Genomic DNA, 15,611 nt, shown 5'->3' on the forward strand with positions numbered 1-15,611 from the left:
ACTCACCGCTTGGCCAAGAAGACCTGGGAAATATTTGTATTGGCAGATTTGAAACAGATTTTATTTTTTGAAGATCCCAATGTATTTATTAAAATTAATCTACAAAAACAGAGACTGGTGTTCAAATAAAAAACAATTTTAGTGACTTTATAGATAAGAGAACTACTAAATGCACCTATAGCAACAAAAGAAAACAATAAACTCTACATTATAATATAACAAAGGAAAACAAACCCATATTATCTGTGTCAAGGAAGACAGGTTCAACAGATATCCCATAATCTCTGGGCTTATCTTGTAAACCACCTCGCATATAAATTCCTTTCATATTGTTGACTCCACAAGTTATTTGGAATCTAACATCTCTTTCTTTTACAGAGTTCCATGTAGCTAGATGTTCAAATGCTTTCTCTACCTAAAAAAAAAAAAGTAAATTAATTTAGATAACATTAATGAAAAATAATTGTTGTTTTAACTTTATTTTTCATAGAAACTACATAGTGGAGTGATTATATATCTTATATGGAGGAAATGTTAGGTTTCAATCGCAGTTAAAAATCTGTATTTTTAAAAAAAATTCATAAAGTCGATCCTACACAAATACAAGGGTCCTTCAATAATTAAAGATAAAAACAGCTATGGAGGCATAGCTATTAATAGGGTTATGATACTTCAAGATAGTAAGTTGGTTACCCTATGATGGCTTTTGATCATCTGTTTGTGTAAAATTGTTTTCTTTATAAACTCAATATTTCGTTTTACAATTGCAAGTCAGTCCTCTTGAAGTTTGTGAATTAGTTGAATATTCACTGATCTGTTTTTTGGTTTCCAAAGGTGAAAGACTGGTTAATGTTTACTCTCTTATGACCAAACAATATGAAAAAACTTGTATGAACTGCAGAAATTTTTACAAGCGGGTAAAAGAATTTAACAATGGTTGAACTTCAGTGATTGAAGAGCACTGTTCTGAACGTCCATCTGAAGTTTCAACTTCAGCGCTCCAAACTCGCATACTATCATCCAAGAAGACTGATGGATCAATCAGTCGTGTCTTTGAAATCAGTCTCTTGATCAATCAGTTATCAAGTTGAGATTGTAACTGAATAATTACAAGTGAATGTCAGTAAGTCTCATAACATTATCACAAAGAAGCTCAAGTACTGTAAAACAAGCACATGATGGGTTCCAAGAGAGTTGACAGATCACCATATGGAAATGAGACTTCACATATGCACAGAGCTGAAACAACTGTATCAGCAGGAAGGTGATGTTACATTTTGCACAGAATTTTAACCTGCGATGAGCTATGGATTCACCATTTCAATTCAGAATCAAAAAGGCAGAGTATGCAGGGAAGCACATCATTTCACTTGTTAAAAAAAAATTATGAACCTGACCATCGGCAAGAAAAATCATGATGACAATTTTTTTTTATGCAAAATACCTGATTTTGTCAATCTTCTAGCAAACAATAAACAATGTATACTACTGTGAAATTTTTGAAACAATAAAATGAAGCCAGCAGTGTTAAAAAAAAATGGCCTGGATCTCGATGCAAAGCATCATTCTGCTTCATGATAATGTCTAGCCTCACACAGCTCAAGTAACTTGAGAAACCATCAACAAATTGGAAGTACTAACTCATTCTCCAACCAATTGACTAGATCCCAGAGCAAGTTCCACTTATTTGGTCCACTCAATGAGGTACTACTTCGTAGGAATTTTAAGGGTGATCATGATATCAAAGAAAATGTGCTACATTGGCTCAGACAACAAGACAAAGATTTCTTTGGTGCAAACATTAATCGGCTGATTCAGAGATAGGACATATATTGATGTAGTTGGAGATTATGTTAAAAAGTGAAAGTCACTTAATAATGTTAAATAAATCATTTTAGTTCCAGAGCAATTTGTATTTTTAATTATTAAATGACTGCTGTAGTTTGGAACTAGGTTATAAGCCATTTTATATTCATTTTTATTTTTCTTTGATGAAGAGAAAACTAACACTGATAACCAACAATGTAAGACAATATAATCAAGATATATCCATACAATCAAGAGTCTGAAAGTTACATGAACAAATTTGGTCATATCTGCACAAAATACAGCACACACAAAACCTTTTTGCATTTTATATTTATCAGAATAACTTATTTATTCATTATCTATGCTAGTTATAATAAGGGAATGGACAATCAAATTCCCTAATGACTTTTAAGGGTGTGAATGATATTAACAGATTTTATGGGTAAGATCATTATCAAATCCCATATGAAGAATATTATACTATTAATTAAAAAAGTTTATCATTTAAAATTTGACAGTAAAATAGTTGATGTGAATGAAAGATGGGTTCCTCACTCAGATTGCGCAAACTGTGCATTCTATTTAAGAAGGAAGATAAAAGGCACAAGAAAAAGCTTTAAATTTAATTTTACATACAAAACATTTCTTGTCTTTTTTTCAAACTTATATTTGTTTTCAGTCGACTTGCTTAAATATATTTTTAAATTAAATTTTCAATTAGATTTAATTTAAACAAAGAAACTATTGAAATACAATTTTGGGACCAATTTCCTATAATTATTTCAGATCAAAACACATAGAGAACCACCAGTTTTGTCCCCTGTTTGTTCTCACAAACAGAAAATGTATTAAAATATCCTCTCTTTAATGTGCTTTTATTTGATATCTCCATTAGATAAATTTAAAACAATTTTAACCTTTTGTTTTGGTAAAAAGAGTCCAGTGTTGATTTATTTCATGTATTCAGTGTTACATAATTGAGATGAATCATTTGCTACAATCATGAAGACTGGTGCAGACATCCTGGATTCTGGATTTATGGAGAATATCACCATAAGAATATACCACCTGTATAATATTGTACTCCTGTCAGTCAGGTAAAAAATTTACAGATGAAATTTCTCTATTGGCAATTTTATAAATCATAGAATATGTTATAACAAAATACGAAAAAAAAGAACAATATTTATTTCATTTTGTTTTATTTATCCAACTTTTTTCCATTTATGTCAACTACTTTCTGTTACTTTGATTTATGACAACTAATTTGTTTACTGTCATTCTTGTCAATGTCACATGTCCATGATTGTCTATTGCAGTTGGTAATGGTGAGTTGGATTTCCAATTTTAATCTGAACTGTTCAGCAGTGAAATTAATGAATCGCTGATCTTTTTTCCTTTTTATATTTAAATTTTAAATCAGTGTATACATTTATTGATATCCTGCAATATTTTTGCTTTTTATTAAGTTTTTAATGTCTGTAAGCCAACATCAAATTAAGCTAGAAAATATAATATAATTTCATGTAAATACAATTTCACTTAAACTATAAATTCATCTTTATTAAACATCAAGAAATATAGCTGATTCGCAATTACAGCAATGAATAATTAAGAGACAACTGCTAAAATCTTTTTATTAAAATACATGGAAATTAAGTACTTATATAAAGAACAAGTTCCTGCCTTACATTCACTTACCCTACTATTGAAATAAAACAATTTTTTTTTCTTTATAACCACATTTTGTCTCTTCAGTGGTTCAATGTTAGTTAATTTGAAATTTAGTTATATTTTTTATAAATAATTAATTTAAAAAATTTAAACCTAAGTTTGCATTTTTCTAGGGGTGAGATTTTTAGCATTGAGCCAAATATAGTATATGAGCAGGAAGTTCCTCTACACTGTAATAAATCCAGCTTAATCAAGCTCTACTGCTGCCAATTATCACTGCTGCTGAAAAAGCCACGGTGGAGATTGTCTGGTGTGTTCATTCATGATGGGATTACTTTAGTCATAATCAAGTGAGGAACAATCATCTATGACTATGGTCGAGTTTCAAAGTTCACTGTCAAAGAGCATTTGTTAGCCTGTGTATGAGTCCATGAACATCAACACACTGGTAAAACACTGGAGAACATTATGAATGACTTCTTTGTGCGTTTTGGGAAATCATCACTATCATAGCAAATGTTATGTTATATATTAAGTACAATGTTATAGGTGTGCAATGGTAAGTTTTCTTGATACGCCACACAGTGAAAGGCCGAACATTTGAGCTGAGGTAAGTGTCACTGTGGAGACATCGATTCAATGGCCACGATGAAATTAATGCGCAAAAGTTCTGCAGAATTAGACATTCCAAGATCGACAATGCGAGACCAAACGCAGAAGAACTTGAAAGTTAAATGATTTCATCCAGCCGCAGTTAATGAGTTAAGTGACAATGACCTTGATGCATGATGTGTTTATGCATGTCAGTTATTGCTTGAACGATTTAAAAGAGCAAATGATAAAAAGAATGTCATGTTCTCAAACGAGTGTGCGATTTATCAAAGCTCTCGTAACTGAATTTTTTTCTGGGCGAAAGATAATCCTCACTTTTTTTAAGAAATCGAACACAATCAGCCTCGTGTTATGATTTGGGCTGGGATGACAAATGTACATCTAGGTCCTTATTTTTTCAAAGGAGAAGTTATCTAAAAATGATTGATGAGCGATTGCTTCCACAATTAATGGAAAAAGGGATTGATGAAATCATTATGGTTCAGCAAGATGGTGCTCCAACGCATTTTTCTTTGAATGTCCACAGACGCCTCAATGAAGTTTTTTCAAATCACTGGATCAGATGTAAGTCAGAAGAATTACCGGTTCCATTGTCTTGGCCAGCAAGAAACCCTGACCTCATCGCACCTGGCAATCCACTTTGGGATTTTGTGAAAGAAAAGATCTGAAAATGCAGATACATTAACAAGAAGCTCCAAGATGCTGTTTGGTCAGCAATTGAAATGATCACCTCTGATATGCTGTTTCAGATGAACAACTGGCCGTGGAAGCATATACAGCTGGGCTTTGAAGAAGAGGGAACCCAAACAGGCAGTTTAGATCCATAGAAGATAAACTGCACCTATTCTAATAATTTCATAACTAGCGTAAAGGGACTTTCTGTCGCCCACCCCATACCGTAGGTTATATAGCGTAAGCAAATGAGATCAAAGAAAAATCCACATATTATTTGGTAATTGTGTCATTACAATCGGACAATTTAATCAGAAGATAATATGGATTGAAACTGTCCAGTGACATTTACTTCCAATCCCCTTTTTTTAAAAATAAACCCTTTGAAAAGGGAAATTAACAAAATTGAGAATTTTTGAACTCTCTAGGGTTTTTAAAGCAATGAATTTTTTCCACTGGATAGTAAGTTTGAAATTGCTAGAAAGACTAGAAGTCCTGTTAGAATTTTTGAAAAGCTGTATGCAGCTTTTTAATAATTCTTTTTTATTAGAATATCCTCTGCAATAATTATATGTTAAAAATGAATTTTCATGAAATAAAGGAGATTAATAGAAAGAAAACAAATCTATGGAATCTACAAAGGTCATCCAAAGGATAAAAAAATCTGGATATAATAAAATTAATATTTCAAAAAGTTAAAATATTTTATTTGGTATTGAAATTTACTTCAGTTTTTTTTTTAAATTTACAACCTCATACGGATATACTATTTTTTCTATATAAATTTTATTCAAGAAGTCTTCTGTTGGTTCTGTGAGCTATGCAATAACAGCTTTTATAGCTACCACTTTTAAAATAACTGTCATCTAGAAGTTATTTCACCTGTTTTATTAGAAAGCTTTCCCAGCCAAATTTATGAAGCTGAGCTTGAACTATTTTGAAGCTTAGTGCAAGCAAACATTATGAACAAAAACTGCTGCTGATCAATAGAGTGCACTGTCTGTTTTGCATAATGGAATGGAACCAGTTAAACATTTCACAATATACCTGAAAATTTATTTTTTTCCACTAAGTTTGAAATAACCAGTAATAGAAAACACTTACCACTACTTTCCAAGTGCTCAAAAGTTTCTGGAATTTCATCAATTTGCTTGACAGATTTCCTCCTGAACAATGCTACTTCACTGATTACAATTTCTTTACTTTTAGTAGTTTTATAAAAGAACCAATAAGTATAATTTATAAATTTAAAACTGACTGGTAAATGTTAAAGTCACAAGCATTTGCTTTTCCTTATTTTTTGGATGATCCAGAAACCCTCTGAAAGAAGTTTTCTACATCCAAGTTGTTCACTGATAATTTTGTATCCTTGAATCTCAAGAAATTAATTACCAATAATGAATTGTCGTCAATTAATTAAAATTTCATTGTCAACTTTTCACTTCGTTCTTATGTCACAAGAGGTGATGTCATCAAGAATGATCTATTCATCAACACCTGGTTCTTCCTCCACCGAACATGATGCACTAACTTTCAAAGAATTCTATTTAATAAGTATCTTCCCCTTCATTTTCTTTCATAGTTTTCCCAATATTTTCTCATACTTTTTAACCATAACCTCATCTCTACATTCTTGCCTTATCTATTTACTTTAAATGACATATTTAGGGATTTTCTCACCCATTTTAAAAGCTTAGAAAACAGTGAAAAACTTGTCTTAAACTGAGCTTATGCAATAGGGAAATAATACACAGTTGGTGGGGGGTAACTTACACACCAATGTTCTTTATTTTCTGGATAACCTGTGGATTAATTCATAATAAAATATTACAATCAAATCTTAAAATGCCACACCTTCTGATAGCTTTTAAAAGCAATCTTATCACAGTAAATCCGATTGGGAATGAACTAAAAAAAATAAACAATTATTTCATCTGATGTAATTAATGTAAATAGTAAATATTAAGGAAATTTTGTAAGAAATTTACTTATAAGGTAATAATTTATTTATAAGTATACTTATTTAACACAAAGAACAAAAAAAAGTATACCTCATATTTACCTGTAAAAGGCCACGACCTTGAGCAAAAACATCTAATGTGTCAAAAAACTGAGCTGTGTTTTCTAATGCACGTTTAATAGAATATGGTGAATAAGGCAGTTTACGAGCTAACATCCCTGAGATAAGTAATGCTACAACAAAAAATAAATTTAAAAACTTTTAATTTTTCACTAAAATCAAACAACTAAGAAAAAAATGATAAAATCCTATTAATAGTAATTAAGACTAACATTATACAACTATATTGTAAATAATATTAAAGATGAGCATGTTATATCAAAACCACTACATACATTTAAAAATAAAAGAGCCTAGATTTTTGGAGCTTAACAAGTTAATAATGTGTTGAACTAACAAAATATGAGTCCAATATGAAGGTCTGAAAGAAATATCCTTATATCTTTTAATCGTCTTTAATCATATTTTTAGTAAGAACTTACTAAATTGTTAATGTAATGTAGTAATAATAACATTTGGTGTGTGTGTGTGTGTGTGTGTGTGTGTGTATGTGCACATATATATATATGTGTGTGTGTGTTTATTTTACTAAAAAGATTCATATTATCTTTCTGCACTGTTTAATTACATTTAAATTCTATTAAATAAACCACCTAGCACAGAATATTGAGGTAAAACATATCTTACCTTGATTTTTCATTGAAGTACTTTCACATTACAGTAGTTATGATTGAAATAACTACTATCGCATCCTCACTCATGAATGAAATAATTCTGTTATTACACAATAATCTAAAATACTTAAAATAATTAAAAATGTCTATTATCTTAAATGAGTGCTGCTATTTGTTGCAGATGAGAATGTAATTTATTTTTATAAGAACATATCCCTCAAACAGTCTGATGGTTTACCAAATTGAAATTTTGTTTGTATATCTATATGTAATATTTTTCTAATATATTTTAAATTCATGTAATTTTTATTGATCTCTAATATTTCTAAATTTGTGTTAATATCCGAAATAGAATTTATTGTTTATTAGATGGTCTGTCATATTAGATAAACCTACTTTATTATTTTTGTAATTTCTATAATGTTCAAAGAAATATAGTTTTAAATGATCTATTTGTTTTTCTTATATAAATACAATCAAAATCATTACATTTAAATTATTAAATTTCACACAAATTGTTTATTTTATTCTGAGGCTCAGTAGATAAATTGTGCACATTAGCATGCTACACAGAAACAAAGCGTACTATCAAGTTGGGCATGGTAGCACATGATAGCTAAAATCCCGCTCTACAAACCTGCAATAATGCATTGAAATCAATTTACCAGTTTGTTTTCAGTAGCAGTTAAAATGCAGTCGAGTATGGTCAATATGTCAACACAGTTAAAAACAGGGCACAGTGATAAAATTTTTAACAGCAGAAAATGTGAATCCTATGAATATTTTTCATTGTTTAAAAGCGGTTTACGATAGTGAAACTGTTAACAGGAATACTGTGAATAGGTGGGCATTGAAATTTCGAGAATGTGAAGCTGGTAAAGTGACAACTGAGGATACACCTTGCAGTGGACAACCAGTTTCTGTGACTGATCAGAAACATCGAAAGAAGGTGGTCGTCAATTTGCTTCAAAATAACCCATGAATCACCCAGCAATGCATTGCTATACAGTTAGGCATATCTAAAGAACGAGCAGGCCATATTATCGAGCAATTGGATTACTGTAAAACCTGTGCACGATGGGTACCACACAAACTGACGGACGAACACAAGCAACATCATGTCAAATGTTGCCAAGAACTTTTACAGTACTATCGTGCCAAAGGAAATGACTTCCTTTTCAATATTGTGACCGGGGATGAGATTTGGGTACATCATTATGACCCAGAATAAAAAAGGCAAAGCATGGAGTACAGACATTATGAATCCCCAAAACCCAAAAAATTCAATACTCAAGCCTGGGCAAAAGAACTCCTTTTGATGGTGTTTTGAGACACCAAGCACGTTTATGTGACTGAGTATCTGGAACATGGGAAGACTGTGAACTCCAAACGGTACATAGACACATTAAGACACCTCAGACGACAAGTATGTTGTGTTCTAAAGACCACCCCGCCAATAATCTTGCCATTTCGTAATTCCATCCTTTCCGATGTACTGCAGTCCAGATTACAATGGTCTTTTTATATGAACAGCAGACCCTATTGGTGAAGTAAAACGAATAACTACTGTGTCATTATTTTCTTATTCATTTCTCAATGTTTGATTGTTCTGTATTCGAGTTATGACTGAATGTTCAGATAAAGAACTACCTTTCACTATCAGTTTCATTTTCAAACAGTGCAGCATTTTCTGATTGCATAATCCAACACAAAATCTTTTTTCATCAGGATTTCTTGCCATAATAAATTTTATTCACTTCACTGACACAAGCAGTTATACAAACAAAACACAAATAACAAGTCAACACTAAACAAATTACAAAAAATAAATAATTGAAAAAAATCTCAAAAAATATGAAAACAATAAGTCAACCCTGTAGAACAACTCAATAGAAGCAACAACGTGATTGGTCAACTATGTAGATTGCTACTACCTACACTGAGATGATGCGCCTCCATGTTGCCTAACACTGACACCCACCGATGAATCATCATGCAAATATGAAGTCAATGTCAAAAATAGTAATTTAGTCACAGCTGGGGTTTGAGGCTTGTCAGATACGAAATAAAAAAGGTTTTCTTCAAAGAAGCATATTTTGTTAGCTAAATCTAACAAGTTGACTGATCGCAGGTTAAATATTTCTTTATTGTAAATTTTAGTAATGCTTTCATATTAGGAATTCCTTTCATCCAGGAGTAGAAGAAACCCACAATATTATTAATAAATAATAACAACAAAATAAACAGAAGTGAATCATATCACCAGAGATTGCATTTAATATCTACCTAATACAATATTTTTTTAAATTATTATGATGTAACCATCAACAAAATGAAAACAAAAATGAAACAAGTTACTAGTGATTTATTTTATAGTGATATTTATTATCAAAAAGACTGAAACAAATGCATAAATAAAATAACTTATGTATTAAGGGAGGTGCACAACTAGAAGTTACAACAGTAATAAATACAAAATTTCAATATTCTATGGTTGATCGTATTTGAGAATGTGTAAAAGGTAAAACAAGATAAATTTTGGAAATAAAATTATTCTAATATACTATGATCATACATAATATTTAAAAAAATAATGTTTTTCATAAGCAAATTATTTCTAAATTCTATATTCTTTCCGAAAGAAAATAACTATTGTAACCTTTTTCAATAAAACATTAAATCAATATAAGGCACCTAAGATCCATATTACTGCAGCTAACAAGGGGAAGGCATGGGCTTCAGGACACCAATTTGAACCATATTGCATGTGCGAGTAGTACACTGTTTACATGTCTTCATCACAAAATACTAACACAGAATATTCAATTATACTTCAGAAAAATGACCTTAAAAATTTTGTAACATTTTAAATCGGTTTATATATTAATATTGTTTCACATTGCTCAAATAGATGTGTTTATAAGTGAGAACATGTTGGATCCGTAACCATCACAAATAGGTTCAAATCTGATTTCACATACATATATATATTTTTAACTGTTTTTTTTAAATTTAAATATATTGATTTATTAATAATTATTACCTCTGATTGTAAACATTTCTGGATTAAAATTAAAAGTACATAAAATTTTATTTTACTAATAACGTCTGATTTTTTTTTTTTATTTTTTTTGTTTTGTTATTATTGAATTATTATTTATTGTTAAATTTTTTTTTACAATCAGAGGTTAATAATTATTAATAAATTAATATATTTAAATTAAAAAAAAGTTAAAAAAATATAAGTATATGAAGTTATTAAGTTAGAATCGAACTGATGTATCCAAATATTTCATTAATTAAAACTTGATTTGGCTATCTCTGAAACCAATGAAAATAAGTACCCCTTATTTACTTTTGAAAAGCTATCAACAAGGGCTTATTACTGCAGTAAAGAAAAAGTCCAAAATCCAATGTTTCAAAATTGAAACCCCGCTTTATTCAGATGTCTGACTGTAAACACAATTTTGGCCCAGTCAACTGCAATCAAAACAAGAGGTGCACAGCTATATGTTACAACAGTCCTAAATACAAAATTTCAACGTTCTACGGCTAACTGTTTTTGAGTTGTGCAAGATACATACGTAAGGCATCACGTTGAAACTAGTCAAAATAAATTCAGGGATGGTCGAAATGGATATTTCCATTGAAATCTGAAAACCGAAACTTTTCGCGATTACAATACTTCCTTTATTTTGTAAATGGAAGTAAAAGTAAAAATGATTAAAAACTACTTACAAAAAATTTTTTTTTTTTATATGTTCAAACCACTGATACTGAATATAATTAAATACAAAAATATTACCAATAGCTCCAGTAACATGGGGTGCAGACATGCTGGTCCCATTCAATAGTTGGCAACCCCGCAATGTGAAATTTGGCACAGAAGTTATGGCACCTCCAGGTGCACATATCGAAACACCTCTATCACCATCCATAGTCGGACCCCTTGAAGTCCATGTGTAGGGCATACCAGATAATTTCTGTCGTAAAGAATATTCAGCAGCCATCATATCAGGTGATACATAAGCACCTACACCTGTAAATATTAAAAAAATAATATGTAATCAAAAGTCGCTGAAGAGATTAAACTGATTAGTAGATCGGTTTTTCAAATCGACTTATTAGGTATTATTAATCTACCCAAGATCAACTGATGATAAATCTGCAGCTCACAATCATTATTTTGGAAGTAAATAATTGTCTAATTGTCACATATCTCATGCAGCCTTAGAGTAACCTGATTAAAATATTATATATGTCAAATTAGACAGTCCACTTAAAGGGGTTACTGGGCTCCAATCTTTTTCAATTTAACATTCGTTAATATGCAACTTTGAACATAAAAATAAAATTTTTTAAACAAAGAAAATGAATTAATAACGCAACTTAAATTAATTTTTTTCTTTTTTTCATTGGAGGTGAAATCTTTGATAAGCACCTTATGGTCTCCAACATTCAGATTGCCCAGGGGCATAAGCAGGGTTGCTATACATTCCTCCTTTTTATATTTATCCTCCTACCTACTTTTAGTTAAATCTTTCTTTCCACCTTACTTTCTCAGTTCTCTCTCTCTTCACCAAATTTTTCAATTCTAGCACCCACAAATCTAACTTTTTCATACTAAGTATGAGATTTTTCAAGATCCAAACATACCTAAGCATTTCATAATTTGTTCTGTAAACATTAAAAGTGCAGACTGCTTCAAAAACTACAAATTTAAAAATTTTGAGAGGAATAAAAGTTTTGCTATAACAGAAAGTACAACTATTCAGGCTCTCATTAAGGTTTTGGATTTTGCAAGCAATGCAGATCTCTGACAGCCTATGTCAGTGAAATCTACATACGCCTTCATTACAACAGCCAGGTGAAAAAAGTGCTCTGCACATTTGTAGACTTGTTTTCAGACTTTTGACTGACATTCTTGCACCACATAGTTGCCAGATTTTGCGAGCATAAACATATGAGGGTAAATCAAATATAAATGAGATTTTTGTTCCTGAGAGTCTACAGTTGTAGGACTGGGCCTGCACTTCTAATATGCTTGGGTGGAGTCATTAGGAGTGGGGAGAGCCGACCATTCCACACTTCCAACCAATCCACCAGTAACGCTCATGATGTTGGAGCAACAGGTGCACCCCTCTACTGCGCAATGCAAAATTATAAAATTTCTTGCTCGTAAAGGAGTTTCAAGCGACGGAAATTTTCTGGAGATTGACTGCACAGTTTGGGGACCAAACACTGTCAAGGACTCGGTTTGACTGTCAAGGACTCGGTTTGTTTGCCTGGCATAGAGTTCAAGGAAGGACAAGAATGAGTGGAAAATCACGAAAATGATTGCCATTCTCAATCCAGCATTACAGACGAAAACATTCACGTGGTTCAAAACATTCTTGAAGATGATTGATGGGTGAGGGTATCCAAAATTTCAGAACAGGTCGGAATAGGTTATGGGAGCTGTCAAGCAATCACCAAAAATGACCTACAGTTCCATAGTTTTTTTTTGGGGGGGCAAAAAACGTCTGTGTGTTAAGAAATCGCCCGGAATTTTCTTTAATAAAACGGTAAAATAATTCTAAAATAATAAAACTTCCATAAAGTGTGTATCAAACAGGCCCCCTCGCCTTTTGACCACAGATCAGAAGTTGAGACATTTGGAGGTCTATCCGAAGCTTACAGCAAGGTTGCGATCAAAGGTAATGCATTGTTGAGTCAAATCATCACCTGCAATGAAACGTGGGTCCACCACTACACTCCCCAGTCAAAACAAGCCAGTAAGGAGTGGCAGAGGAAAGGGGAGGTAGCCCCAGTGAAAGCCAAGACTTGACTGTCAGCTGGCAAGGTTCTTTCAACCATTTTTTTCGACTTGCGAGGAATTTGCTCATAGATTTTATGCATGAGCGACGCACAATCAAGACTACTTACTACTGCGAGCTGTTGAATGAGGTGAGACTGCATATCACTGTAACAGATGAAACCAATTGATTAGAGAGGCCATCCTCCTCCATGACAATGCCAGGCCCCATACTGCAGCTCTAACGGTCTCAAAACTAAAAGAAGTGCACTGGACTCTCAACTTGATCATCCTTCCTACAGCCCAGACCTACCGCCCTGCGATTTTCATTTGTTTGGGCCGCTTAAAGAAGCTCTAGGAGGGCAATGATTTGAAGATGATGAGGGCTTGGAGGGATTTGTGCGCAATTGGCTCCTGATGCAGCCAGCTTCATTCTACGATGCTATGATAAAAAACCTTCCTTCTTGCTGGGAAAAATGTATTTCTAAAGCAGGAATCTATGTAGAAAAATAAATTATATTTGCCTTTTATTTTTCAATAAATTTTTTTTTTTTTTTTTTAAATAAAATCCCGTTTACGTTTTATTTTCCCTTGTATTTTACCACAAATTCAACCAATGCAACATGGAAATAAGCAGACAAAATGGCTTTTATCATATCTTAAATACTGTAATAGTTTTGAAAAAGCTAAACAGTAGAGCTTCTGATTTCCTACTGCTTCTAGTGTATATGTTTTTACCAATTTTTATCTTTAAAAATAAAGACAAGAATATAGTTTAGATAAATAAACCATAAATAATATGAATAACCTACACAAACTAAGAAAAATTTGGGTAGAAGAATAAAAGGTCAACCAAAATTTGGAAAAGCTCAACAATTTCTATTTTCTTTTTTATAAAGAACTTCAACAAAGTTTCAAGTAGGGGGACTGAAATATACGGCATATCCATAAAGTAAGGGCCATCGGGCTTATATTTAAATATTAGTGGGTCTGAAAATAGTTTCATGGATACAGGCTCATCTATCGGCTATTTACGAAGCCACTGCAGTTGTTTTGATTCAGTAGTCATTTGCCTGTCAGTGAGTGCAGATCACAATGTCCATGACAATTGTTTCTCCCACCAGTTGTGAAGTACACACTTGATTCGATTTTTGTGTGCAAAATGATCTTCAGCTACTGAAATTCATCGGGAGTTGTGCCTAGTGTATTGGATCTGCAGTAATGTGAAGGAAAGGTTAGACAATGGTGTCGAGACTTTAAAAATGGCCGCACAAATGTGTATGACGAAGAACGGAGTGACAAGCCCAATATTCAGACTGATGAAATCGTTGAACAAGTGAACTGAAAACTATGATGTGATCGGCAATTGATGATTAGTACTCTGGCTGATGAATTTCTGCATGTTGGACACACCTCTACCTACACAACTGTCACAGAATAGCTTGGATATCAAAAATTGTGTGCAAGGTACGTACCAAAAATGCTCATCGACCAACACAGAGCAAAAGAATGTGCAGTGGACGAACATTTTTGGACTGATACCAACAAGATGGAGATAATTTGTTTTCCCACACTGTTACGGGTGAAGAGACGTGGATATCCTACACCATTGCAAAATCAAAACAGTCAATGCACTGGCGCCATTCAAGTTCCCCAAAACCAAAAACATTTAAGTAATCTCCGTACTCAAGTTGAAAAATGTTGGCTACTGTTTTTTTGGGACAAAAAGGGCATCATATTGGTTGATTTCATAGAATGTGGATCAACAATTACAGCTGATGTGTACTGTGAATCGCTCACCAAACTGAGATGTGTGATCCAAAATCAACGATGCGGGATATTATTGTCCAGCATAATCCTCCACGACAATGCGCGTCCTCACATCAGTGCCTTAAAGAAGAGTCAAGATTTTCGTTGGGAACTTTTTGACCACTCTCAATATAGTCCCAACCTTGCACCTAGCGACTACTTCCTCTTCTTGCATTTGAAAAATGCATTTGGAGGACAACGGTTTGAAAATGACAAGGAGCTCAATGTCATTGTCAACTGGTTCAATTCCCAAGCAGCGAAATTCTATGCAGAGGGGTTAAAGAAACTGGTGCAACGTTAAGAAAAATGCTTAGAACTGAATGGCAATTACATGAAAAAGTGAAGTAGATATGTAGTAAACTAAAGCTGTTAACTAAAGTCCTTTCCTCACAAGTTAATTTTTCTTAATGACTAAATGGCTCTTACTTTATGAATATGCTTTGTACTTACCAATTCAAAACAAAAAAGGTAAAGATGTGTACTACACCCTATGAAATGTAATTTGAATATTAACACTGTACTCTGTAGTTTCAAACATATATCTTAC

The 15,611-nt window shown here is 32.4% G+C and overlaps 1 protein-coding gene across 1 annotated transcript in view; it reads right to left on the minus strand.

Annotated features, from left to right (window-relative positions):
* TppII (Tripeptidyl-peptidase II) overlaps positions 1-15,611 on the minus strand; it is a 132,079-nt gene that overhangs the window by 83,135 nt on the left and 33,333 nt on the right. The window contains exons 10-12 of the mRNA XM_075354198.1: positions 11,267-11,500; positions 6,830-6,960; positions 235-415 (exon numbers count right to left, since the gene is read on the minus strand). Of these exons, the coding sequence (XP_075210313.1) occupies positions 235-415; positions 6,830-6,960; positions 11,267-11,500 (546 nt within the window). The remainder of the gene's footprint in view (positions 1-234; positions 416-6,829; positions 6,961-11,266; positions 11,501-15,611) is intronic.

The sequence above is a fragment of the Lycorma delicatula genome, chromosome 1, assembly GCF_047948215.1.
Source record: "Lycorma delicatula isolate Av1 chromosome 1, ASM4794821v1, whole genome shotgun sequence".
NCBI classification, from domain to species: domain Eukaryota; kingdom Metazoa; phylum Arthropoda; class Insecta; order Hemiptera; family Fulgoridae; genus Lycorma; species Lycorma delicatula.